The following is a 26111-nucleotide window of genomic DNA, read 5'->3' as shown; positions in this document are numbered from 1 at the left end:
AACCAAGGACAACCTTCATACCCACAGACATTAAGGATTTTGTATGAATTATAGCAGTAGTCCTGATTTTTGCAACGCCTTTGCAGCTGAACTTTTTCATTCATTTTCCTCCAACCTGCTGAGATTTATGCGCACAAATCTACTGGATATTACCTACAACAGTAGAATCTGTATGCTCAATAGGCAGAGTACCGCAGTGCCTGGAGAAAGGAAAGATAGTCCTTCTTTATTCATTGCTCGCAATTTCAATAAACATCCCTAGAGTCTCCCATTATCCCATTTTCGCATTCGAGAAATCGAGCTCTAAAATGATAATGAGCACCCGGGCGCGTCAAGAGAGGCGCGAAACATACCTGGATGCTGTGCCTGAAACTTCTTTAAAATATCCATCTTCTTTTCTTCGTCGCTAGTTGGCTTTCCCATCTCCTTTTGCCTCTGATCGTACATCATCTTCTCCACCATACCCCTAGTCTCGCCATCCAGGTCGCTCAGTTTGGAGTTTTCAGGTTGAATCTTACTAACATCTATCTTTGGAGCAGATGTCACAATATGTGGCCACCACGTCATCTTGTTCATCTTGTCAAGATGGATAGATACCTCTTTTCCGTTAGATATTGGCTCGAGGGTCCAGGTTGACTCGTCCACATGAATTGGGTGAGGAAATTCTCCCTGTGGACATTTTGCAGTGACGTTAGGGCATAAAAATTATACAATATATTTACAGAGTCGATCAATACCTCAATTATAGGCTCCTTTCCCTTTATACCTGCGCGAATCTTTGATTTCGTCAGCAGGACATCTAGATCCCGACCTCGCATTTCTGCGGGCACCGCGAATGTGATGTCGGCATCTTTAATGGTTTGAATCCATTTATATGGCAGTTTGGATTGTTCAGCAGCTTCCCGTTCTCTTTGTTCACGATCCTGGCGTTCGCGCTCTTCAGCAGAGAGCTCGGTATCTAGAGGTTCTGAGGACGACATGGCTTCCTGTCTAGATTCGGGTTTCTCTTGACTCTCGACAGTCAAATCGGTGATTCATATATTGTGCAAGAGAGTTAGTGCAATAGAACAAAGAAGTGGTAGGCGCAGCAGCATACGATCTTACTTATTAGGTCCCGCCTTCACTAACTGGCTTGGCGGGGAGCTTCAGTGCAAACTGTAGTTACAAACTGTACAAACAATAACTAACTGGGCGGCCAGCTAGTTAGTAAGCAAATTTGCATGCATCATAGCTTTTGATGATTGTTGCTAGAAATACAATAATACACCACTAATTGTAGGAAAATTTGCAGCTAAACCCAGAAAATAGCAAGCACAAAATTTTTGCAAATTCCATATCCTTAGAAATAACAATATCCCCTTACCAGCCTTAGAGTATAGAACAAGTCCTTTATGGGCAGAAACGAGACGACAAAAGACCATACGCCGGCGAAGGATGCGGAATGTCAGGTTTCGTTTTGAGCATTGAATAAGACAATTCATAGTCTCGCCTTCAAAAAATACATAAATCTCGCAACCAGATCATTCAATTATGGGCTTGGAGTCCCTTCTTCGTATCGAGGTCCTCCATCATCCATTGCCCCAGGCGTGGCAGGGTATCCCATTCCACCAGCAGGAGTAGGAGCGCTATATGATGAAGCACCTGGTGTTGGCGCGCTGGCTCCCGGTGTAGGAGCTGCATCGTTCCATGGGCGAGGCGTAGGAGCAGAGGCGCCGGGTGTGGGTGCAGCACCAAATACAGCAGGCGAAGGTGCCGCGTAGTCACCACCAGGAGTGGGAGCATCAAAAGCCTTGCCACCAGATGAACCAGAGCTATGGCCCCAAGCAGGAGTGCGAGAGCCGGAGAGAAGGCTGGCAGGGGCAGGCGTTCGAGATCCGGCAAGGAATGCATCGAATCCGGATCCAGACGATGCTCCAAAGCCAGAAACGTCACGAGGGGTTTTGCTACCGGCTGCCCAAGCCGGCGTTCTGCTCCCGAGAGAGGTCTTATATCCAGCGTCATATGCGTTGACTGTCCGTGAGCCATCTGTTTTCCACGAAGGCGTTCGAGCGCCACTCGCAGCTGCTGCATTCCATGCAGGAGCTGAGTTGTTGTCAGCGAGAGTAACCATAAATTACCTAAGCACTTACTTCTTGATGAAGACGAACGCCAAGCAGGTGTTCGAGAAGAATCATTAACTGCCATGGGGGTTCTACCGCCTTGCCAGGCTCCCCCAGCTCTTGGAGGAGCAGCAGATGCTCCTTGAGGGGTTCGTGGCCCACCGCGACCAGGTCCGCCTCGGCTAAACTGCCGAAGATCGATCGGTTGACCAGTGATTGGGCTAGATTGCATATGTTCAGCAATGTGGGCAAGTGAATAAGGCAAATGGGACACATACTCCTTGATGGTTAAGTTCTCTTTCTCAACAGGAACTACTTTAGAGACAGAGTGCAACTCCACTCGGGCAATTTCGTCAGTTGTGTCCTTGATGATACCAAGAAGGCCTTTATATGGACCTTTTCGAATGGTGACTGTTTTGCCGACTATTCTATCTCTGCCAATGCTTCGAGGTGGTGGCATGCCGTTGCCGTTTAAACCATTCTTTTGCAGAGCAGGGTTCATCTTAGAAAGGTCTGGTCCTCTAGGTGCTAAACTGCCTCCACTGGTAGCCACGGTGACGACATTGGTTGCTCTCGATACAATAATTCCAGCATTATCACCAACAACTTTGCTATTCATGAAAAGAAAAGCTCGGTGGACGTGGAGGATGACGCCCAGCCTTTGTTCTCCAGTAACCTCACGTACTGTATCGGCGAATTTGATTTCAGCGCCGTTCCTATCGGTAGTTACGGCATTTCGACGATGTTCGATTTTGCCTATGACACGGGACGGAAGTAAAGTTCTCGTGGAGCCATTCTGATCAAGGACCTTCATTGACTCGCGATCAAGTTTGATAATACAGCCAACAGTGGTTTGGCTAGGGTAGTGTCAGCTAGATCATCGACTTTTACGCAATAGAAGAAGACATACTCAATTTGTACAAGGTCATGGACATCATATTGACCAAGTTTTCCATCGACACCTGCATCTTCTGCTTCACGCAGGTCTTTGCTAAAGACCGTGATTTCTTGCATACTCATATCCGTGAGTAATGTAACACGGTCGTCCTTGATGCGAACAACCATTCCAAGCTCATCACGATATTTGCTACCTCCGATGACCTTCACATGGTCACCTTCCCTAAACCGCTTGCGTAATGATTTGATAGGGACATCTAGCCTCTGATCTTCGAGCTCGCCCTCTGTAACTTTGATAGAGACAATATCGGCACGACCAGAAAGAACTCTACCGACAACGCCTCGCTGCTCCCCACTGAACACTTCCACAGTATCTCCAGGTACGTATGAATCCTCGCTGGTGGTGTTCTTAAGACTAGCAGCCAGCGAAGCAAGATCGAGGTTGACAGTACCGTCATCAGCACCACGAGCGAATCTGGTGACTTCATCAAGCTGGGGGTTAACATTTTTCGTGATAAGATGCTGGATTTTCATATCTTTTATGAGAAATCCATCAATATATGTATCACCAAGATAGGTCCATGATTTACCGCCTAGACCTGCCGCAGCCGATAAATACCTTCCATGTCTTTTTTTTGCTTCCGCTTCACTGAATAAACGTTGAGGTGGGCGAGCAACCGCAGGATTAGAACCACCAGGCCGTTTTCGCTTTGAGTCTCCATTTGGGCCATTCACATCATCATTCATACCATAATCGAGACGTGGAACAAGCCTAACGGTGACTTCAAGGCCATTTGTCTCAACTTCTTCTATCTGTGCCAAATCGCCCTGGTATTTCCCCCGTTTGATGCGTACCCAGCCACCAGGCTGCAATTCCTCCGATTTTTGAACCCTGAGAAGATCAGGCATCTCCTTGACAGATATCAAGGTCAATTTTGACCTAATAAACACATTGGAAAGATTCTCCAAAGCATCCATGACGTCTGCTTGTTTGCGCGCCTCAACATATATGTAGCCACTCATAGTGCCCCCCCGTTCGAATATTGATGTGATCCGAATAGGATTTCTTGAGCCTGAATGGCGCTCTTCCATTCTCTTCATTACATTAAAAACAATTTCGCGCTCTTTTCCGGGGCGGCATTTAACGGCCCAGATGCTGGGATCCTCAACACTCGGGAGTAACAGACGTTTTGGAACGACTACCAAGTCCGAAGCCGTAGCACGATTGCGGCCATATCGCTCTTTGAGGGCCTGGGCTTGTTTTTCCGCGTCCATCGTTGCCTCTAGATCTCGCTTTCTATCAAGTTCACGATGTCTGCGGTCGTCTGTTTCAGCGCCAGCTGGAAGAATTGCATCGTCATCAGGATGAACGAATTCGGCCTCCATGTCTTCCTCTTCCTCTTCAACATCTTCCTCCTCCTCTTCAACCTCGGCCTCTTCTTCGAAGAACGCGTTCAGGCCACCACGTCTACGTTTCCGTGGGCGTCCCTAAAATGAATTACAGTCAGTTATTATCTAACAGAATTCTGGGATTAGGAAACTCTTACCGATACAGCCCCCTCATCTTCTTCCTCTTCTTCATCTTCATCTTCATCTTCCGGTACTTCGTCGTCGTCGCCAAGTCCATCGTTGGCCGCTGCACTTTCGTTACCGTCATTTTCTTCATGGTCTCGTCTTTTCCGTATATCCTGGTGAATGCCGGTGGAACTTGGTAAATCTTCATCATCCTCACCACCAGCGTCTCCCATAATTCTTTCAACCCTAGCATGCTTTTCGCCTTTCATTCGAGGCTCGCCAAACTCCACCTCTTGCTTGTCCGCTTGCTCAGTGTCGGAATCTTCAGCAGGAGTAGGATTGAAATCGTCATCTTCCTCCTCCTCAGATCCAAGGCCCTGGTCCAAAAACGAGGAAGGAAGTCGAGACATATCGAGATGAGCTTCTTTAAACAATCGGGATTATCGCAAGGGAGTATCCGCAATGTGACGGGATAAGCGACAAAGCTATGGTCGCAACGAGTTAGCGGTCGGTCCGATATTCCACTCGGAGAACTTTTAGGAGCTTCATACCCGCCAAATATGTGGCGTTTATCAAATGAGAAGAGGCTCGCAATTTTCACAGGCTGAGGTGGCCTAGAAAGAAACTAAAATCAATTAAGAGAGAAAAACAAATAAATATTAAAAAAAATGATGGCTGGGAACCAGCGCCATGAAGAGTACGTTCTGCAAAGCACTGACAGGCGAATCCAACAACGTGAAGCTTGAAGTCGGAAAGGCTTCGTTGATGGCGCCTGTGCCCTCCTGCAGTTGACTAAGCGAATATGGTAACTATCACGTTACTTCGCCTTTTCGATGGCGGGTCAACATAACTCCGTATCGTTCGATAAATAAGGAGTACTCCGTACCATTGTTGGCTTCAGATAACTCGAGAAGTCTTCACACCAAATCACATGGTTAACTATACTTCGGCCTACCTATATATATTCTGAGAAGTAAAGATCAAAGAAATAGAAGAACCATGTTCTTTCTCAATGACCACCACAATAAGGAGGAAATATATCTTTTAAAAATAACTAGACATGAGGTATTGACATGCTGATCTCATTTATAAACTCATTCCAAATGCCTTGTGGACTCTCAAGCTCTGTCGCATGCTAAGATCCAACATAATTTCCTCGCTACCTCCAGGGATCGCATACGCCCTGACATCACGATACAGGCGCTCGATTTTACCACCCTGGCCGCCGCGGCTATAACTCAAACCACCGAAGATCTGACTAGCTTCACGGGCACAGAACTCGAACGTCGTGGTAGACTGGGCTTTGAGGCCAGCGATGGCACCTCCCAGGCGGAGAGATGCTTCCATGTCGTCGAAGTTCTGACACTGGTAGATGACGTTTTCCAGCCAATTATGCGAAGCCTCAATTTGGCGAGCCATGTGAGCAAGCTTCATACGAATAACGGGATGGTCGATTAGACGTTTGCCGAAGGTGCGACGTTTGTGGGCGTACTTGACAGACTCTTCATAACAGACGCGAGAGAAGCGCAGGCATTGGATAACAATTCCGATGCGCTCATGATTGAAATTGGTCATGATCACTAACATGCGTTAGGAAAGAAAGGTGTAAGATAAATGGAAAGGTAGCCTACCCTTGAAGCCCTTGTTTTCTTTGCCAATTATGTTCTCAACGGGAACTTTCACGTCTTCGAATGTTATGTACGTAGTACCGCTGCTCCATACACCCTGGCAGTCCATTCTGCGAGTACTGACGCCCCCGAAGTCTCGCTCAATAAGAAGAACACTTACACCATTCATTCCAGCTTCGCCGGTTCGCACTGCCACAGTGAAGTAATCGCACCACATACCATTTGTGATCCATTTCTTTTCACCATTCACAATATAGTGCTTTCCGTCGGGCGTTAATTTTGCCTCACACGACAAGTTAGACACATCACTTCCGGCATCAGGCTCCGTGATGGCAAGGCAAATACGCTTGTCTCCAGCAAGAATTCCGGGGAGAACTCTTTTCACGACTTCTTTGCTGCCGAATTTCAGAAGCGGTGGGCAACCAATACCAAAGCCGCCAATGAGATTCCACACCACGCCTCCACTAGCACATCGTGAGAGCTCATCTGTTACAATGACCTCATGGAAAAGATCCCATTTTTCGGGTGGCACGCTCTTGACAGTATTCTTAGTGAGGGAAGCATCGTATCCCACGCCAAGCAGCCCAGCAAGATACCCTCTTTCACCCATCTGCTTGTATACGTAGTCAGGAACTTGCTTGGCTTCGTCCCACTCAAAAACATGTGGTTCAATCTCAGAGTCAACCCACTGTCGAACTTCATCACGAAGAGCAGCGTGGGTATCGTTATAATACGGCGAAAAGTACTGCGGAAACACAATAAAAGGTCAGCAAAAACATGTTGAAAAAGGGTATTGGTGGAGCGCGCCATACCCCATGGTACCAGGCTGGATCGGCGAATGGAATAAGGTCACCGTAGGGATCCAGAGCAGGTTGGGGGGAGAGCTTCTTTTCTGTAGAAGTAGCCGCCGGGGCTTTCTTTGTCGCCGCGGGAGGAGTGGCGGGCGGAGTTGGAGGCGCAACCTCCTTTTTAGAGTCTAACGACCCAACATGCAGCTGCTTTCCAAATTTCTTCAAAACACCAGCATTATGGTATTTCCAAAATTGCTTCGAGGCATCCTTTCCAGCAACTCTCTGAAGAACTAGAGAGAGGTCAATACCCTCAGTCAGCTGTGGGAGCGTCTGCTGTAAAAACTTACTCTTCTTTCCACCTATAAACTGTCAGCCCCGTGTATCGAAAAACAATATTGGAGATGTTCTTACCTGGATGGTCATCCTGAAACTTGGTCAGGTCATAGACGTCCTCATCGACGACAATCCAGAGGTCATCTGCCTTGTTATGCGACGCAACAGCGTCCTTAGAAAATCTTGCCGACATTTCTGTATAAAAAAACAGTCTATTACAGGCAGATAAAAATGCAATATATACAAGAGAAAGGAGACGTATTTGGACCAAAGAAATGCAGCGTATTTGTAAAGATTGAAGGGAGAATAAGAACAGCTTTTTAAGGCGAAACACAGGAAGTATGGGGAAGCGCGCGGAGGGAAGTTACAGTAGAGTTACCTAGGCTCAAGACCAGCACAGGTCCTCGTGGCGCGCAGCAAGAGTGGTTCGCTGTCTTTCTAAGCTGTACTTCGTGCCCACATAGGCCGTCCAACAAGTGCAGATTGTCACATGCCTGAACCACAGCTCGACTTTTATGGAACGGAGGTTGTCCTCCTCACCCACGTCTCTTTAGAGGATCTCTGCAAACCAATGACAATCTAAATGGGGGGATGTAGAGGCGGACTGCTATTTCCCGGAGGCAATTCACCTGCCCTTCTGGCTTCTCTGCTGGTCTTTTTCATTCGACTTTGTAGATGCCGTCAAGTGCCTCTTCACATGTCGGGATTTGCCTGTGATCAGATAGCCCACACCCCACATTCCACTAATCCTAAGGTGGTAAGTGCCTCGGCAACATGGCCGTATTGTCGCGGGAAATTGTCCGAATGCAGAAAGACCCATCTGCTGCCGGACCACATGTGACCCATAGTCTTGGCAATTGCATGCAGCTGATTGGATGGGGCGTGGGCTGACATTCTCGCGGCGCTCATTGGAACGAATGCTTATTCATCACTTTGTGTCACCATCATTTTGTGGCGTTTGAGGTTTCGATCTCCTGAGGCACCGCCGACGTGAAGTAACCTGTTGCCCGGTAGGAAATAATAGCGGTACGGAGTACACCGATGACTAGCTTTTTACATCTGTGATGTGTTTAAGCCTTGGAACAAAATTCATGTTTGTTGAAGGAGGCTTAGCGACATATCCGGGTCGAGGAAATCTGATCAATTGCATATTACGATATGCAACATGCAAATGCATTTTACATACATTAGTCGACTATACTAGAAGTACAAAGGAATTCTAGATGCTAGGATGCAGGAAGAAAAAGAGAGAGTCCAAAGAACTGACAAGAGGCTAAGAAAAAACGGCACCCCTTACTCCTCATCAGAGTAGTAAGCAAAGTCATTCGGGACAGGAGCCTCCTCGCCATTCTCCTCGTCCTCATCTACAGCAGTAAGAACTCCTGCCGCTGCCGCGGCACCTCCGGCAGCAGCTTCGGCGGGAGCAACACCTTCCGCACCGTAAATCGCAGCGTTGATGCGGTCCTGGATTGACTGCGGCGCGGCAGCAACAGAAGCCTGCTTAACCTCTTTGCTGGCTTTCAGCTCAATAACTTCCCGGCTTTCAGATGGAGACTTGTCAAGAACGACAGTAACACCGCCAGTTGGCTGTGAAGAAAGCTATAGTCAGCTTACGACCTAAAATGGAAACTTATTCATGCTGTACTTACCCGCTTGACTGGCTCATATCGGGGGTCAGGGAAAGTCAAATACTTGAGCTGAGCTGGAAGAACTCTCGACATGTTTGCAAGTTCATACCCAATTTTCTCCTTCTCGACCTTGCGTTTGGAAGCCTCAACTTCCTTCTCAGCAGTCTTACCCTCATCCTCCGCCTTCGCATGGCCTTCATCCACCTCCATTTTTTCAGTTAGTTGGCTAGAGCCCTTAGGTGTAGTTGGAGTTTGGTCCACATCCATACTCTCTCGTCGCTGCTGTCTTTCCTTCCGCTGGGCACGCCGTTTAGCTTGAGCAGTTGTCGAGAGCACCGCTGTTTTTACTTTTTCTGGCGCCTCATCCGCCTTCACCTGCTGTTCAGGTGGATAGTCAAACATGCTAGGGCGCGTGTTGCAGTGGAATTTGAAGACTGGCACCTCCAACTTCTGATCGGCACCAATCACGGCTGTAGGCGTGAAGCTGAGAGAAAGAAAATGTGTCAACGGGAACCAATACCAGTACTGAGTGAAAACAGCCGTGCCAACGATACCTGGCATGTTCAGGTTGCCAGTCTGGGTTTGTAAACTGATGGTGCAGTTTCGACCACCAGCATCGATAATTCCCAAAGCGACTGCACATCCAAACTTGGCCATCGCATCCTCATGGCGGTCCCCAATTACCTTTTGCATAGCCTTTCGAATTGTGCTCACTTTAGGGTTCATAATTTCATTTTGTTGCACAAGGACCATAGCCAATGCTATCAAAGCCCCCTGGCGTACAAAGTCAGTAGGGTCCTTGAGCATGGGCTCTAGAAGATCAACAGCCTCATCCAAGCCGGTTCCAGCGCAAGAAATACCAAGTGCCATGGCAGCTCCGTAGCGAACGTGAGGGTTATACGATTCCGACAGTAGCTCAACCATTCTGGGGACACTGTGATATTTTCTGAAGAGAATGAAGCCCAAGCTCATAACTGCCGCACGTCGTACATCATCATTAACATCACTGACAGCAACATGAAGAAGCCTCCTAACAGCCTTGTTGCTACCAGTACCACAGTAGGCTAGGGCAATGGCCATTATACCACCGTACCGAAGGGTGGGATCCGGGTCGCCGAGCAGCCCATTGATAAGCTCATCAGCTGCTTCTTGGCGACCGTACATGATGAGGGCCATGCCCATCGCAAGGCCACGAATAATCTTTTCGTGCTGCGTTTCATGGGAATATTGAATCATATCTTCAAGTGCCTTCATATTTCCGGTTCCCAGCATCACTAGCCCCATTGCGAGGCCCACCGCCTCGCCATTGAGGGCAGAGTCGGTCTGAAGCACCTTCTTTAGATCTAAATATATCCCTTCATCACCCGTTGCCATGGCCGAAACCCCCAGGCCAAGCGCACCACCATGCTGGATGACTTCTTCAGTAGCTTTGTTAAAATGTTCGCGGATAAGATCCACTGCCCAGCTCTGGTGGTTGGCATATATCAAGCCGAAAGCATAAAGAGAGCCACCTTGACTGTAAAGAGAGCCAGTACCACCCATGCCAGGAACGCCGTCTCTAGGGAGGTATGGCGCCAGTAGTTTCTGCCCCTGTGTCAAATTTCCACGATGAATAACACCAAGCGCTGCAGTCGCAGTAAACTTTGACCAATTAACAGCTTTGCCTAGCCACTCCAGATTATCTCGGAAAAATTTGTCATGGGTTGTTCCGGCATGCATGAACGCATTTGATAGTGTAACAGCCGTATGAAAAATTGAGTTCCGGGCTTCGAGGCTGTCTTTGATCTTGTTTAGGATTGCGATGTCGGCTTTATTGTTTCTGTAAAGAAATTCGAGGTTCAGTTGGATGGAATTAATGCCGTCTAAAATGGTGCGGATATTGTTGAATGCTGTACGGGCTTCCGATGAGAAGCTTGATTTGCCAGTACCGGTACTCGGCCGTTCCTCTTTTCGAAGGAGACTGTCTGTTTCAATTGCTTCTTCTGCTTCCTCTTCCATCTTGTCGTCACCGTTCAACTGTTCCGTTTCTGCTGACAAGGCAGCGACTTCCTGCCGTACCTTTCTGAGAAATTCTTGCGTGCTATTATCGTATAGATCAAACGAAATTTGATATGCAACTGCCAAAGACCGTGCATCGCCCTTTTCAACGAGCTGTCGAAGGATATCAGAAGCCATTGTGTGTTCATTCAAATATACGACACACTTCGCGATAGAAAAATAGTCTGGGGACGGAATTTCGCTCAGAAGTTCGAGAATAAGTTTCAAAATCTACAGTCAGGGGTACCAAAGTAAGCGACAGTCTCTGTGGAGAAGACAGGGGATGCGAACCTCGTCTCTGAAGGCACGTTCCTGCACGACATTCATACAAATTCCCAAGACGTATTCCATCAGCTCCTCGCCTTGTCGGGAAGATTCGCTTCCTCTACCCTTTTCGTCTTCAGCCGCACGTGAGATAGCCATCCGAAGTATTTCCAAGTTTCTTGCTTCGACTGCAATCCCAATTACTTGTCTGTATCGCTTCTGTCGAAAGCATCGTTCAAATAGGCGGTTAATAACCGTTTGAAGCTGTTTTTGAACCCCCCGTTGCACCATAAGAGGCACATCTGCCGAACCGTCCATCTCATCGCTTTCACCTCTTGAGTAGTCACCATCCATCAAAGATTCAGGGCGCGAAAGTAAAGACTTGGACGGCAGCGTAGACTGTGAAAATGGGGTAATTGGGGATGCCAGGCCAGCGGAGGTGCTTGCTGCTCCGTTGACGTTCTGGGGGAACGAGGTGTTCACATGCGGCTTGCCTGGCGTATCCGTATTTGGGGCAGTTTTCCGTGTAGCGGATATCGATACGAAAGTGTCAATACATTTCGCTGCAAATGATTCAGTCAGTATGTTATAAAGCAGTAATACACATTCATAGCAGGCGTACATATGATCGTCTCCTCAAATTCGCCTCCATTCTCTATGTCGAAGAGACGACCAGCTCCCAGAGCAAAAACAGCACTTTCATTATATTCTTGTAGGTTATAGTAAACCTTCGACGTGACCAGCGAGGCAAGTTCGCGCTCAGGAAAAGACTCGTCTTCGCAAAGCGCTTCTCTACATTGATGTGCCAGTTAGCAACAATGGGCCAGCAAGGGGCAAGTGACCTCAGAGTGCTGGAATTTGAAAGTCAAAAGATCAAACAGCGCTCTTCTCACATTTGGCCAACAGATCCAGCAATTTCAGACCATAATGAGTCGACCTGGGCGTCTAAAGTTTTCAACGCAAACACCTTGAGTTCGGTATCGGGCTCCGACAGAAAGCCAACCAGGCCAGCGGCTGAAACGAGTCCAACCATTTTTAAAGCGTCTAGATCTAACCCGACGTATCCTCTTGAGAGAACGAAGCTAAAGAGTTAAAATGCTGTACAGAAGCTCGGAGAAAGGGATAGACTGCTGGTGACGGCGCCACTTATTAGCAAACTTAAGCTACGGAGAGGAAAGAATAGAACTCACAAGTAGAAATACAGAGAGAGAATAGAAGTGGGAGATACACAGATGAAGGACGCAATTTGGCAGATGATGGAGAGAGCTGCAGGTCAAGACAGCACGTCAAATGCGTTGGCGAGGCTACTGGGTGCTGATTGGCCAGCGCAGAGTTAGTTGTGTATCGGCTTAGTCATCTCGCCGCGAGCTTTCAGCCTCATTTTACGGAGGCCAATCACGTCACAACGACACCACGACATTCAGGAGAGACAGCGATCGTGCTCCGTACGGAGTAGTGAAAGGAGATTCAACAAAGAATTTGAACAGGAGCGCCGCTGGGCCTCTAAAATGTTTATTTTACCGACCGAATATGCCCCTTAGCTTCTGTTTAGCCATCTCCCTTCCAAGCGGCCCAAGCTATGGCAACCATTAACCGTCAAGGAAAGCTGATATCAGTGCCTTCGACTACCATTCCTCACCATTCAAACCCATTCCTTTCTATTGATCGCCAAACTAGTCAGCTACAGAAAGAGCTGCAGGTACTTCTTAATGCACAGGGTGCTGGTTTATTTCCCAAAGCCCCTGATTCCCCGGGGAACCCGATTACTCTGCTCTCGTCTGCAGGGCCGAGAACTACAAGCACGACTCCCGTCAATCAGCCTCTCGAAGACAAACTCACCCTTTATGATGCAAGGGTCGGATTACTGGACACTATGGATGAACTGTTGACTGTAAGGGAAGAGGAACGCCGTGTCATTTGCTCTGAATTGCAAGCTCGGCGGGAGGCAATCGCAGGTGTAGATGCCTTTCAAATCAAAGAAAAGGAATTACAGGCAGCAATGCGTGCTGTTCAAGGTGACCCCGAAGTCAAAAGAGCCGAAAATCTTAAAAACTTAAGTCACAGCCTCGAGAAGGAAATGATGGAGATGGAACATAAATTAGCAGAGACCAAAGCATATCATCAGAGGGTTTCCCGTGAGATAATAAAGCTTGAAAGCTCTGTTGATTCGAAGTTATCGTCCTACAAATGGTCTATCGAAGCACTTCACAAGGACATCCAGGAATATCTGCAGTCCCCTCCCCTCCACCCCCTTTGGCGCCCCCCTCGAGACCAACCGAACTTCTACTCGCTCCGCCCAAATCGTAGAACGCTTGATATGGCGAAGGAACACTGGAAGCTTGAGTCAGCGGAGATAGTGAAAAGGAGACAAGGTGTTGAGAAAGACATCAATGCGATTACTGAGGGGGGAGACGTTTGGCGGAAGATAACCGAAGGACTTACCGCATATGAAAAACGGATTAGAGAGCAAATTTCACTACACGAGGCTGCCGAAGGTGTGGAGCAAACCGCCCTTGCTAACAGTATTGAGCAGGACATGGACAATATGATAACCATATTACAAGATGACCTGGAAATTGCTAGGGAGAAGAATTGGACGCTTCTCATTTGCAGTATCAGCGCGGAGCTGGAGACTGTTGAGTTGTGTAGAACTAGATTCCAGGGAAACATTCAGCATGACGAGTGGCCACCCACGTCAGATGACAGTGTTCCTGGAGACTTGCTGGCCGAATCACCTTGCACTGAGCCTGTCTCGAATAGTCATATTGGGGACGCGGCTGATCATACGATAGCTCCGTCGTCGCGCCCTCTGGTACCGGATCTTATTGACACTTCAGATGAAGAGCTTCTATTCTCACCCGTAAGAATGTAGTATCACCTAGCAATCAGCGAACTGTATTCATAAATAAGACAAGCTATTTCTTGATCCTACTCCTGTTCTAGTTACAATCAATAATCCAAGCTTGTGTATGCAGACCCTTTCGTTCCTACAAATCCCCCAACAAATCGCTACGTAAATTAGTTACTAGTTTCACACCCACTGTTGTCATAAACCTTCCAAGTTTGCTTCACACGTACAACTGTACAGGGTCACTGATTCCCTTTTCAAAATACTCTCGATGACCGTACCCTGATAATGAGCTGCCTTCTACCACCCTCTTCCTTTGTCATACCATCGCTACATGATGGCGCCCAGCTTGAGTGCCGATTATTCCACCCACTCCCAGGACAGCAAAGCTCAGAATATCCGAAAAAGAAAGCCGCAATCGTGGCACATCCATATGTTCCCTTAGGTGGATGTTTCGACGACCCAGTTGTTTGTGCAGTTACAGACGAATTGTTGAAGGGCGGCTATGTTGTGGGCACGTTCAACTTACGGTAGTTACTCCGTACATAGCTGCATAGCTCCCTAGCACGATCGACAGTCCGTGAATACAGAACCTAATATAGCTATCGCGTTTCTAGGGGCGCCGGAAAATCAGAGGGGAGAACAAGCTGGACAGCGAAGGCCGAACTAGCCGACTACGTCTCCTTCTATGGTTTCATGATGCATTACATGCAGAAAATTTGCGAGAGTGCTAACGATGGCCCTCGAGAAACAGAGGGAGCTTGCCTCTTCAGAACAGAAAATCGCAATGGCTTAACGTTGATTCTATGTGGTTACTCCTTTGGTTCAATGTTGGCATCTTTTCTCCCATCCGCAGCCCAAGTTCTCCAAGTGCTGGCATCAAAACACCAAGGAAGCGCGGCAATGGGAATCAAACAAACTGCAGCTAAAATGTCAGCAAAGCTCAATATCTCCTTTAGGTATGGACAGTAGTCATCGTTGCCGACCTATTCTTCCGCAGTTTCTAATTTTTCTGGCTCATCCAGTGAAGTGTACCAGCCCAAAACAGAAAATAACGGCGACCCGTCGCCCCCGAGCGTGATATATCTTCTGATTTCCCCATTACTCCCTCCAATGTCTCTTTTTGTGACTATGTCATTCCTGACGCCCAATAAGCGACTTAGCACCCGCGTGGATGGAACTTTCGTAACGGGTCTTCAGCCCCGGGAAGCTTTGACAAGCCATCGATGCCTTGCAATTTATGGAGACAATGATTCCTTTACATCGGTCAAGCGATTACGGATTTGGTCCCAAGAATTATCAAGTATTCCTGGATCCTTATTCAAAACTTTGGAGATCCCAGGAGCTGGCCATTTTTGGCGTGAGTCCGGCGCAGAGGGCGCAATGAGGAACGCTATCCAGGAGTACATTCAAACTCACCTTCTATAACCCCATACATATCTTTGCATAAACTGTGTTCCAATCTGAGTTACAGTGAAACGGCTTGCCGCTTCACCCACGAACTCTCTTACATAGATTGAACCCCGAAGGTTCAGCGCCACGATTGTTTTTGTCATCAAGAACCAGGTACCACACTCCAGTAGTGCATGTGGAGGTACCTTTACGTACCTAAAAGCCGTCTCCAGGCGAGAATTATTATCGGACTTTTCTCAAATACCTCCGATATACTTGCATTAACGATGTTGCCTCCTTTGTGTGTTCATGACCTCTTCTCTGCCAAGCGATGAATGAATCATGGTGGCAGCATCCAAACAGGGGTGCTTCAGTATATGCACCTTCAAGAGTAACCTGAGCTCTCTCCTGCAAAAGGACGGTGGGATTCCTATTGGAGCAGCTTCGGTTCAATAGTATTCCTTTCTCTTTCCAAAGATCTCGGGCGCTCGCGTCGACAAGACCTATCTCCTAATTCAAGGAGGCCATGCTTTACTCTCCTTTTTTAACTTATGGACTTGAAAACTCGATATGCCTGCTATTCCTGACGGTGATATTCCCAAATCGCCATATTTGACTCACTCGGAACAAGCCGGACTCCAAGGGTTAAGCCAGTGCCTTTCAGTTTCATGCCTGTCGTCACTCCTCCGTAGCTGTTTCGCACAAGTAGGTTCTTTACTGTACAACATTCGAGATGTTCCCGCTATCGAACAATGCGAAAAATTCTTCCTCACGGAGAAACGAAAGCGGGACCTTTCCTGGAATTTACCAAGGGTCAGTATTCCGTCTACTTGTAGACCTGCTTGCTAACAAAAAATGTAGGCTACTAGTCTCCATGAATGGTTACAAATTGCGGGAGAATTGGATGAACTTGAAGGAAACAATGCATGGAAAGCCATTGACGAGTCTGACGAATATGACTATGTCATCATACGGGAGCGCCTCGAAAATCTGAAGCGGGCTTTGGACACAAATGATCTAGCTTCTATTACGCATAACATTCGAACGACGTTCTCCCGTGATCTTGCGAATATGACAAATCCAGATCTTTATGGGCGTGCATACATTGGTTCAAAAAATTTGATAGATCTATATGTCACAACGGCCGTCAACGCGGTATCGATGGTGCTGCAACTGGTAGATGAACTGGATTTGAATGTTGATGAATCTCAATTCCTGCTACACCAGTTGCAGGCTTCCCGCCAGGCTTTTGGTCGCAGCGCTCTATTACTCTCGGGTGGCGCTACGTTTGGCATGAATCACACTGGTGTTGTCAAAACCCTCTGGCAAATGAGACTTCTTCCACGTATCATTTCTGGTTCATCTGCAGGAGGCGTTATTGCTGGAGTTCTCTGTACACATACAGATGACGAAATCCCGAAAATATTATCCTCTCTTGCATATGAAGACTTTTGCGTATTTGAGCCGCGAAATGAAGTGGAGAGTGTAATACGCCGGCTGAAGCGATTTCTTCAAACTGGCTCCCTCTTCGATATTGTCCACCTCAGAAAAGTTATGCAAGATCTCCTAGGTAACATTACGTTTCTGGAAGCATACAACCGCACGAGAAGAATACTCAATATCACTGTGTCTCATTCGGAATTCCATGAACTTCCTCGGCTATTAAATTATATTACTTCCCCTAATGTAATGGTCTGGTCTGCCATGTATGTCCTGCCCAATCTGCTATGTGGTGAGATACTAACTGACATCAACAGAGTGACATCTTGTTCCGTCCCCCTTGTGTTTTCGGCATCCTCACTGATGGCAAAAGATCCAGTGACGGGAGAAATACTAGACTGGGGAGAATCTTTAGTTCAATGGATTGATGGATCTGTTGATGGTGATCTTCCCATGGCACGACTGTCCGAGATGTTTAATGTCAACCACTTTATCGTTTCACAGGTTAATCCCCATGTGATACCCTTTGTTCCCCCGGAAGAAGCCTTCTTGTTCGCGGAGCTCAGTGAACGCCGACAACCTCCCGAAAATGGAAAAACCCATCTTCCTAAAGAATTAATGAAAGAGGAGGCGATGGGTAAATTAAATCTGCTTTCCGGTATGGGACTATTTCCCAATACTTTGAGGCGCTTTGCTTCGATAATGAGGCAAGAGTACTATGGTGATATAAACATCTTACCGGAGATTACGTATGAAGTTTTTCCTAGCATGCTGCGAAATCCTACGCCTGACTTCATGCTTCGGGCTTGCCTTACCGGCGAACGTGCTACATGGCCCAAATTGGGGCGCATTCGGAATCATTGTGCCGTCGAATTAGCTTTGGATGCTGCAATTCCGATTATGCGCGACAAGGTTGCCGCCATTGCAAGGAGCGCGAATATCCCCATGAAACATTTGACCTTCTACACGGATGAAGATCTTTATTTAGAGGACAATACGGCAAAGATACCGCAAAAGATCACCCCTAAGAATTCTTTCCATGGTGCACACACGAACCAAATTTTTCACCACTCCAACCCCGTTTTTGAAGTACGGAAAAGCAGGAGCTCCATTCACATGGCGAGCATTGAACACAGCTTTACGCACCATACACATCACTTCCACGCCGCAGAATCCAAAACTCATTTCCTCAACCCTGCCTCCCTGGCAGTGAATGATATCTCTGGGCACACGAGCCAGGTGACTTACTCCGAACTGGATACGAGACGAGTTGATAAGCTGTCGTCAGTAATATGGCCCGACGAATTAACATCTCTTTCCAGACCAGTTCAACCAGAGCGGCATGTACCAACAGTCTTGCCACACCGCGGGTCCTACGCCCGATTACCAACCCCTTTAATTCCAAATCCGCCTATTGCCCGAAAGACTCGCCGGGCAAATAATTCCAAGCTCTTTCCAGCAGGAGTGACTTTGCCGCGTTTCATAATGACTATGAAGAGTGGACCTCCATCTCCAGTGCCTTACAGGCACATTCGACAGAGCTCCAGTGAGTTGGTGAAGTATAATAGTGTGGTTAATTTGTGAGCCAAAATTACAGGCGGCGGCCTTGATATGGCGGCTGGGCGACTGTGCTCTTTCTTTCTTGAAGGATTCTCGTTTTGACCAGGACCGTAACAATATACTGATGGGGAAGTAATGTCTATACTCCAGATGTATGCGTATACTTGAATTACTTCTACGAATTCCGAATGTCTAAATTATAATATCTAATACCAATATATATTATTCCCATCTCATACATTCTGACGGAGCACTAGCGACAGAACCGCCAGACCTCGATTGGGGGTTGCTTACTAGAAGGCAAATGGCGTGCGATCGTGTAGTTAGTTGCCACGGGGTAAAGCACCATACTTTGGCTTACAAGCCTGCTAAGAGGTGGGATGTACCCGCTCCGGCTTTTTGCAGGGCAATTCCATACCTGATACGACAGAATGGATGGCTTTGCACCTTTTGTTTATTAATCTCGTTTTCTTCGCATGAGCATCTGAGGGGTTTCATAGCGGAAGCTGAGCCCAGTGGTCTGGGTTAAATGAGACATTATCTCTCGGCTATGACAAATTAATACAAGATAATGCCAAAACCCTGTGTGCAATGGGGAAGAGGCCGGAGTGCTGATCTGCTGGTGCTCAGTTATGAAATAACACGAGTCGACAGCCTAATGCGTGTGCTCCGTCCTGTGGAACGCATGTGCAGTAATTATATGGGCGGACAGTCGCGAGGAGGCTGCGACGGGCAATAATTATCGATGACGCTATACTTAAATCCGGCTCTTTCGCATGCCGTCATGATCGACCAGTCTGGGAGGAAGGCTTCGATTGTTCGGCGTCCATTCCAAAATACTGATCCTCGGAAATGCGCCGTTGATTGCAACACCCTCACGCGCATTGTCGCACCAGGGACCGTGTGAGAGAGGGACAACAAGAAGCGGAGGCCAGCCCAGCGTCATGCTTTTGTGCCCCGATCCAAGGACACAGCAGCCCACGGTGGCCGGGGCGACGAAAGCGGGACGGAGGATTGCCGTGTGTTAGGAAGGGCATGGATCCATGGCGCCGCAACCGGGCTGTCGGGACTCAGGTCGCGCATTCGGGCGCAACTCGACCCGGCCGCGTACGAGAGAGCGACATGGGTGCTGTCCGTCCCCAAAATTCGGATTGCTCTGCGCCGTATTATCATTATTATTGGGGTGCCGGTGCCCGTTTGTTCAGCACGCCGTGCTCCGTACAAACGCCCACATCGATCTGAGGCATTGTTTTTCGCCCACCAACTTTGGAGAGTGACGGAAGACTGTCAACCCGGGCTGTCGCACATACACTGCTGCGGGTCGGTAGGTCTGCTGGCCCAACTGTGCGCATGGTGTCTCCAGCGCGGCGAAGGATTCTGATGCGTCGCATGGGACGTGGTATGCACGCCGCGCATGATACGACATACCCTGTCATGGCCCCCAATGTCCATAATGGACGATGGCTAGCGGTGGAGGGGGGAAGACGTGTAGCACACCGGGTGTGCAGAGTACAAGACCCCTGATCAGCCCAGGATAGGGACAACGCAGTGCCATCGCAACAACCCGATCGCGGCACTGCTGCCGATACGTTGTGGTGATGTTCTGAGTTGAGGTTGGCTGTTGGATGCGGCAGCGAGTAAGCGCCGCCGGTGGAATGGCGGCTGTTGATTGGTAGGAAACTGTCCAGGTCGGGAGTGCTCATTGGCTGTAATATATGGTACAGCACGGAAAGACACCTTTTTGGGGCCAATCATCACGCGCTATTACTCGTATACGGCGTATATCAGTTACAGTACACAGTTCCCAGCGGCACCAATCAAAATGCTCCAGTAAGATTAGTCATGCGGCCGGTTTCCATTGTTGTCGACTCACGTGCGCCAATACTGGAAAAGCGAGTCAAGACGGCAAGTGAGTGCGAATAACAACGCCGCGGGTGGTGTTTGACAACCAGCACTGCTTTTGAAACCCCGCCAGAGCTGACAACTGGACTCTACCGCACCAATCCACGTTCCTCTTCGGACTATCCCCTGAACTGGCTGGGTGCGGCGGAAACAGCGATGTCGCGCAAGGGGAAACGATCTTCAGCCTCAGCACCCCAACTTCACCGGACAGATTGTCTTTCCGGCGGGTAACAGGTAGTTAGGCCATGTCCCTCTACTTGGAAGAACGCCCGTATCCGCCACCCATGCTCTAGTGACTGTTTCGCGCGTAGCCATTGGCCAGCACCAATGGCGAACGGACAGGCATCTTTCGAATCCAATGTCCATTCTAGGCATTGCGAGAGAGACGACGGTGTACGAAACCCATAATGGGCCCTGCAAGTCCTTCTCCATGCCGGGGTCTCGACCGGGGGGCTTCATCTCATGCAGCGGCTCAACTTCAGACAACAGCAGAGAAGGTGGGCTCCGCCCGTGTCCCCCGGCATACCACAGCTCCACAGCTCAGCTTGTCGGCGAACCGTTCCAGACTACGCACGCAGGCTATGCCCAAGGTTGTGTCATCGGGAACACATACATATATTGGCGTCTTTTGTGGGAGGAGGCCATACCCCGTCCGTACCGGTCAACGTACTGCACGCCTACCTAAGCCTTCAGATCGCTCCGTATGCCCGGAGTATGATCCTTTTGAGCACATTAGGTTTTGACTGCCCCTGTGTTACCTGCGATGGAAACATTTTCAGGCGAACGCTGCTCATGGGTTTAATTGGACCATGCCTCTAAGCGCATTTCTACGTTTCGACGTCGACGGGGCTTGACGGCTGCTCAGCCCCTGCCGCCCACCCATTGCCTTAGCATGCAGCGTCAACTTGCTAAAACAGGGAACAGTCATGAATATTGCGGGCCTCTATGCCATTATTATTGCGCTTGCGGCAATCTAATGCTGCTAAAACACCCCATACCCCAAGTCGAGTATTTAGACAAATTCTACTATAATATTTTTAGAACCGTTCTCTTTCTGCGCGCCGCCGCTGTGACCGTGACGCTTATCACCCACCCCTCTTGAATGGATTGCCGCATGCCGTGCAACGGACTGTGAGCCCTTTTCTTTTCTCTTTTTTTTTCTTTTTCGTCTGAGCTGGCTCAGCAATTATCATTTTCCCATTCCCCCACCCTCTCCTATTGCTCCTGGCCCCCCGCAGGTATCGCCGCCTTGTCGCGCTTCCCTTCCGCCACGTCTCTGGCGACCAGCCGCTCTGCTGCGCTGGAAATACTTATGTTTTGATCTTCGGCATTGATCCAATACTTGTCTGCTCCAGCAATGTGTCTGCGGGTTTCATGACTTCTATACGGAGTTGCAATGCCCCAACCTTGACTCTGTGGCTGCCTTGAGTTGCTGTTTCCTTTTAAGCTTTATTCTATTCCCTTCCTTTGTTCCTCTTCTTAAATCTCTCACGAGGTCTATCTAAAGGAACTTGATCCTGGATAGTCCTGTTTACTTTTATTCGGACGGCGTGTCCGATCACGCAGGTATACTTAAGCTGTTATCATGACATCTTGGGTCAAATGTTGCCTTGAGCGGGGTAGGCTAAGGCAACGTCGAAAGGGAAACCAACAGTTAGACGAACGATATGGGGATACATCCATCAGCGGCCCAATGGATGGAGGATGGAATCAACTGCCATCGTATTCATCCGAAAAACGCTCCGCTTCAGTTCCAGCGTCGAGTGCTGGCTCGAAACGCCAAAGAGAGGCGACCACAGACCCCCGGCATGGCTATTTCAACTCTTGTTCCGGCACCCAGCCTTTCACGGCTCATCCCAAAGAATTAACTAGCGATAAATGCAAGAGGTCCCCAGATTTTCTATACAAACCCGCCAGTGAAAAATTCTTTGAGGATATGGCGAAAATTGGAAAACCACGACATCCTCCACCTTCCTCGATTTCTAACAGTGACAAACATCGCCGCCAATTTTCTACAAATAGTGCCAGTAGCTCTCTCGATCCAACCTCGCCCGCCGAAATACCCTGCCATCCTTCCTATCAGAAGAACATGCTCCTCCACCGTTCACCATCGCCACAATTATGGTCCATACCTTCTTTACAAAGACAATCTCTAAGTCCAAAATTAAGCTCCGTGGACAGTCCTGCTTTGTCGTACCATTCAACATTGGAGGAAGAATCGTACGATCTCAAAAATGAAGAAGCTATAAAATATACATCTCCACCGATGACCAAACTACAGCCGAAAAAGCCAAAACGGACTATCACGGATGAATTGGTTCCTTCTACTACAGATTTATTCGGATAATATTCACATGCCGTCTTAAGAGTAGACGAGACATGTATTTTTCTTTTGTTTTTAACTCGGGTTTTTTCTTCGGTGTACAAGGCTTAGTGAAATATTTTTGGGGGACTGTTCGCTGGAGCATTATACCAGGAAATGGTCTTGAAGTCAGAGACTCATAAAACATATCAATTTACCTATTTCCTTGTGGGTGTTGGCGCATGTTACCCTTGCTGGGGGGTCTTTTAGTTTAGGTTTCATATTCTCACAACGCTTTGCAACTGAGAGCGCGAGCGCCTAATTCTCTCTCATCCAGCTATGCCACAGCTCTGGCTATAATAAGTTCCACTCCACAGAGGCCAGCTGCACTCATGTGCCTTGCATGATCTCTAACAGACGATTTTAGCTCGCGCGCAAAAAGAACCACTCAATCCATCAAAAGACATGTTTTTATGTACACCAAGCGCCACTAAAAAAAAGACCTGTCGGGTCTAGACTACACTACTACCGTCTGTGGTAGATACAACTTTCAATCATACCTTGATATTATTTCAGCCAGGCTGCTAGGCATACAAGACCCACAGATCGACGCCGCAACCAACAAAATAATTTCGCGCATACGTGGCAAATATCGCAACATTATTCCTGCGCCCTGCAGGGGGGATGGGCGTGCAACGCAGTCAAAGCGTAGTACAGGGTATCGTGCAATGGGAGGTTTGGGTTAGCCGCCGGGCAGATTATCTAGGTTAGTTAACTAGTTAGTTAGTTCCTCCGTACTCCGTAGTTGGGTGACTTAACAGTAACTAACTAGTCAACTAACTAACTACCTGTTAGTTAACGATGAGGTCCAGCTGTCAAACTCAAAGAATAGACAAGAATTTTTATTTTCGGTTTCGCCCTTACGCCTAGTCCAACGTCAAGCTCAGTCTTGCTTGGATGCCAGTGCTCCAGCGTCGATTGTCTAGGTTGGGGAGTGAACGTAAGGGTGAAGCACACTCGAGTTCATAGCTTATGAAGGATATTGGAAAGAAAAGATCGGTAAATCATTATGACAAATGTAATTTTGAAGGCTCAATACTTATACTGCTCCAATCTCCAGCACATATTCACCGAATGCTGCGAATGCAGCCTCATACGCAGACAAGGGAATCCAAATATTGCGCCATTCCCCCCTGATGCGTACAATGCAATACTGCCAGTATTCTGGGTACCAGCCGGCATGAGCCCAATCAACCACAGCAAGGACATGCGGGCGACCAGCTGGTGAGACTAGAATATTAACCCAATGCAAGTCTCCATGAGTCAGCGATGGCGATATCTCTTTAAATCAGGAAGCCGGCATTGGTACAGAGAAGAAAACCAGCCATTGAATGCTTTCGCATTTTCGAAAGGTCTTGATTGGAGGTGGTTGTGAAGATAGAATCATGCAAACGTGTGCGGTTGACAAATCCTACTCCAGTAAGTGAGCCTACTGATAAACATTGCGGGGTATGTCCATACCAATAAATGAGCCGCAAGAATCCGGCTCAATTTGCCAAAGAGAATTAGCTGTAGCTGGCCGCAAATAGAGTTCCTATCCGGCTCACTGAGAGAATCCCATCGAGTGTCTCCCTGAACGGGCTCCATTTAAATTAACACAGAGTTTTGATATACTCTCGAACCATACACCGCTGTGACAGGTAGTTTCTCAGCAAAAGAGGTTTGAAGCATGCAGAGAGTTAGGGCTTCGTCAACCGCCACAGACGGCCCAAAATTTGATGAAAAGATTCAGATGCTCAAATTCAACCGGTGCGGGCCGCGGATGTTTGTTGAACTCTTCCGAGAGGGAGCCAACCTCTGCAGCGGTTGGCAAGCCCTTATGGTCTGCTTTGGTGAAGAAGGAAGAGTCAAGGAAGTCCATCTCTGTTTGCTTGCGTCTAGAGTGGCTGGCGGTTGAATTTGTGGTTTAATGGGCATCTTGTTATGAACCGTCTCAGGTTGCGGATGATACCAAGAATTACAGAACCGAGAGAGTTGCGGCCTGCTCAGGCTGCAAGTTCACAGGAAGCAAGTGAGCTCCAAGGCTCATACAGTACTTGTCAAAGGTATCTTGAGGTTGAAAATTCAGTTAATTCACCTATGCGATGTTTGGAGATTGCTGCCGGTCCAAGAGATCATTCTCCATACCACCCCCAATCCTCCGGCCAACCACACAATCTCTTTGGGTCACCAATGCACGGCCGAGTGGAAACTATACGTCCAAATGTTGCGAAGGCTTGAGATTTTACCTCAAACACGACTTCTCCACGCTCCCTTGATGGCTACCTTCTTTCATTGTAGCCTTTCCTAGGAATAACATGACTATAACTGAAAATAAGCTTTCCGCTCTGTTGCGATAAAATCGGACGAAAGGAAGATTGCTTATTATTACCCGGCCGTTTTATATCTGTCCCACTGACTGGATCGTCGGAGAAGCTAAGCTATCGGCTATCAAGCCGTCGGCGGCCGGATGAGGCGCAAGTCCCCCTCCTCAACCGCACTATTATTCATCATGAACGCGGGGACTGGGGGTATAATGAATGGTTCGGTTCAGAGTAACAAAGCGGCCTATCCAGACGATAAGATGGTTAACGAGATGAAGCAACTAGGTCGTCCCGTATTTTATGCTTATTACTATTCTTTCCATTTCTAATGGTGGAATACTCAGTGGGCTATTGGAGGAAAAGAGTAGCGCTGTTTCAGAATTACAAGAATAGCTATCCGCCAGCTCAACAAAATATCTAGTAGAGAACTCGCGAGCTCTGTTATAAATTCTGAATCAGGACACATGGCTATCGGGAGGCTAATTTCTTCCGCAACAAATTCCCGGCCGAGCCATCTTCAATCTTTCTGCCCAGCGATATCAATTGATTGGATGTCTTATCGTATAGTTACATACTCCGACTGGGTATCGCGATAAGGGCGGATCGCGCATTCGGCGCTAATGATAAGAGTAAGAGGCCAGACGAGGCCAATAACCATATGCATTAGACGCTGCTCCAGCGTCAAACTCGGCTTCCTGTCGCTTCTCTCGTCGCCCGCCTGCGCAAACACCGAAACTGGAAAGTTAATCCGCGAGGGTCGTGACAGCCGACCCAGCCGCTTGGATACGCCGGCGCCACGCTAAGCCAACCTGGGAATAGCGCTTGCTCTTTCGCGTATGTGCGGCTGCGGGCTGGCCAATCACAGGCGGGCTTCTTGAGCCTCGGCGGACGGCTCGGACGAAAGGTTCCTCCAGGCAGTGCGAATTCAACGTTGCCGGCACGGCTAAACCACACGGACCAGCCATCAACCGCTTAATCTGGCTCCCGATTCATGGAATGAAATTAGACTTGTCTCCGCCATATCTGCTACTGGTTGGCCAGATGGCTGCGGAGTCCCAAGCTAAGCAAAACTCCACTTCTCCGCACGGCCAAGCCCCTTTCTTGTCGAGATT

At 48.3% G+C, this 26111-nt stretch overlaps 8 protein-coding genes across 8 annotated transcripts; 4 read left to right on the top strand and 4 right to left on the bottom strand.

The window, feature by feature from the left end:
* Window positions 1-271: 271 nt before the first annotated feature.
* Window positions 272-980, bottom strand: LOZ57_001543 (uncharacterized protein; the record flags this gene model as incomplete). The annotated part of the gene is made up of 3 exons (XM_049250631.1): window positions 272-303; window positions 354-669; window positions 738-980. 3 exons carry the CDS (start codon window positions 978-980, stop codon window positions 272-274), a joined length of 591 nt encoding a protein of 196 aa, XP_049110215.1.
* A 548-nt stretch (window positions 981-1528) lies between these two features.
* Window positions 1529-4921, bottom strand: SPT5 (transcription elongation factor spt5; the record flags this gene model as incomplete). Its single annotated transcript, XM_049250630.1, has 4 exons — window positions 1529-2082; window positions 2130-2956; window positions 3010-4484; window positions 4544-4921. 4 exons carry the CDS (start codon window positions 4919-4921, stop codon window positions 1529-1531), a joined length of 3234 nt encoding a protein of 1077 aa, XP_049110214.1.
* Window positions 4922-5597: 676 nt separating this feature from the next.
* Window positions 5598-7456, bottom strand: LOZ57_001541 (uncharacterized protein; the record flags this gene model as incomplete). Its single annotated transcript, XM_049250629.1, has 5 exons — window positions 5598-6091; window positions 6143-6884; window positions 6952-7220; window positions 7278-7289; window positions 7342-7456. The coding sequence occupies 5 exons, from the start codon at window positions 7454-7456 to the stop codon at window positions 5598-5600; spliced, it is 1632 nt and encodes a 543-aa protein (XP_049110213.1).
* Window positions 7457-8556: 1100 nt separating this feature from the next.
* Window positions 8557-12225, bottom strand: RPN2 (proteasome regulatory particle base subunit; the record flags this gene model as incomplete). Its single annotated transcript, XM_049250628.1, has 5 exons — window positions 8557-8850; window positions 8913-11159; window positions 11220-11755; window positions 11815-11984; window positions 12086-12225. The coding sequence occupies 5 exons, from the start codon at window positions 12223-12225 to the stop codon at window positions 8557-8559; spliced, it is 3387 nt and encodes a 1128-aa protein (XP_049110212.1).
* Window positions 12226-12771: 546 nt separating this feature from the next.
* LOZ57_001539 (uncharacterized protein) lies at window positions 12772-14064 on the top strand (the record flags this gene model as incomplete). The annotated part of the gene is made up of 1 exon (XM_049250627.1): window positions 12772-14064. One exon carries the CDS (start codon window positions 12772-12774, stop codon window positions 14062-14064), a length of 1293 nt encoding a protein of 430 aa, XP_049110211.1.
* An 879-nt stretch (window positions 14065-14943) lies between these two features.
* On the top strand, window positions 14944-15468 carry LOZ57_001538 (uncharacterized protein; the record flags this gene model as incomplete). The annotated part of the gene is made up of 2 exons (XM_049250626.1): window positions 14944-14999; window positions 15066-15468. The coding sequence occupies 2 exons, from the start codon at window positions 14944-14946 to the stop codon at window positions 15466-15468; spliced, it is 459 nt and encodes a 152-aa protein (XP_049110210.1).
* Window positions 15469-16002: 534 nt separating this feature from the next.
* TGL5 (Lipase 5) lies at window positions 16003-18456 on the top strand (the record flags this gene model as incomplete). The annotated part of the gene is made up of 2 exons (XM_049250625.1): window positions 16003-16245; window positions 16294-18456. 2 exons carry the CDS (start codon window positions 16003-16005, stop codon window positions 18454-18456), a joined length of 2406 nt encoding a protein of 801 aa, XP_049110209.1.
* Window positions 18457-21919: 3463 nt separating this feature from the next.
* Window positions 21920-22681, top strand: LOZ57_001536 (uncharacterized protein; the record flags this gene model as incomplete). The annotated part of the gene is made up of 1 exon (XM_049250624.1): window positions 21920-22681. One exon carries the CDS (start codon window positions 21920-21922, stop codon window positions 22679-22681), a length of 762 nt encoding a protein of 253 aa, XP_049110208.1.
* Between the last annotated feature and the right edge of the window lie 3430 nt (window positions 22682-26111).

This window comes from Ophidiomyces ophidiicola, assembly GCF_022830035.1.
Source record: "Ophidiomyces ophidiicola strain CBS 122913 chromosome Unknown scaffold_4, whole genome shotgun sequence".
NCBI classification, from domain to species: Eukaryota; Fungi; Ascomycota; class Eurotiomycetes; order Onygenales; family Onygenaceae; genus Ophidiomyces; species Ophidiomyces ophidiicola.
Note: the sequence above shows the minus strand (reverse complement) of the source record. Positions and strands in the feature narration are given on the sequence as shown.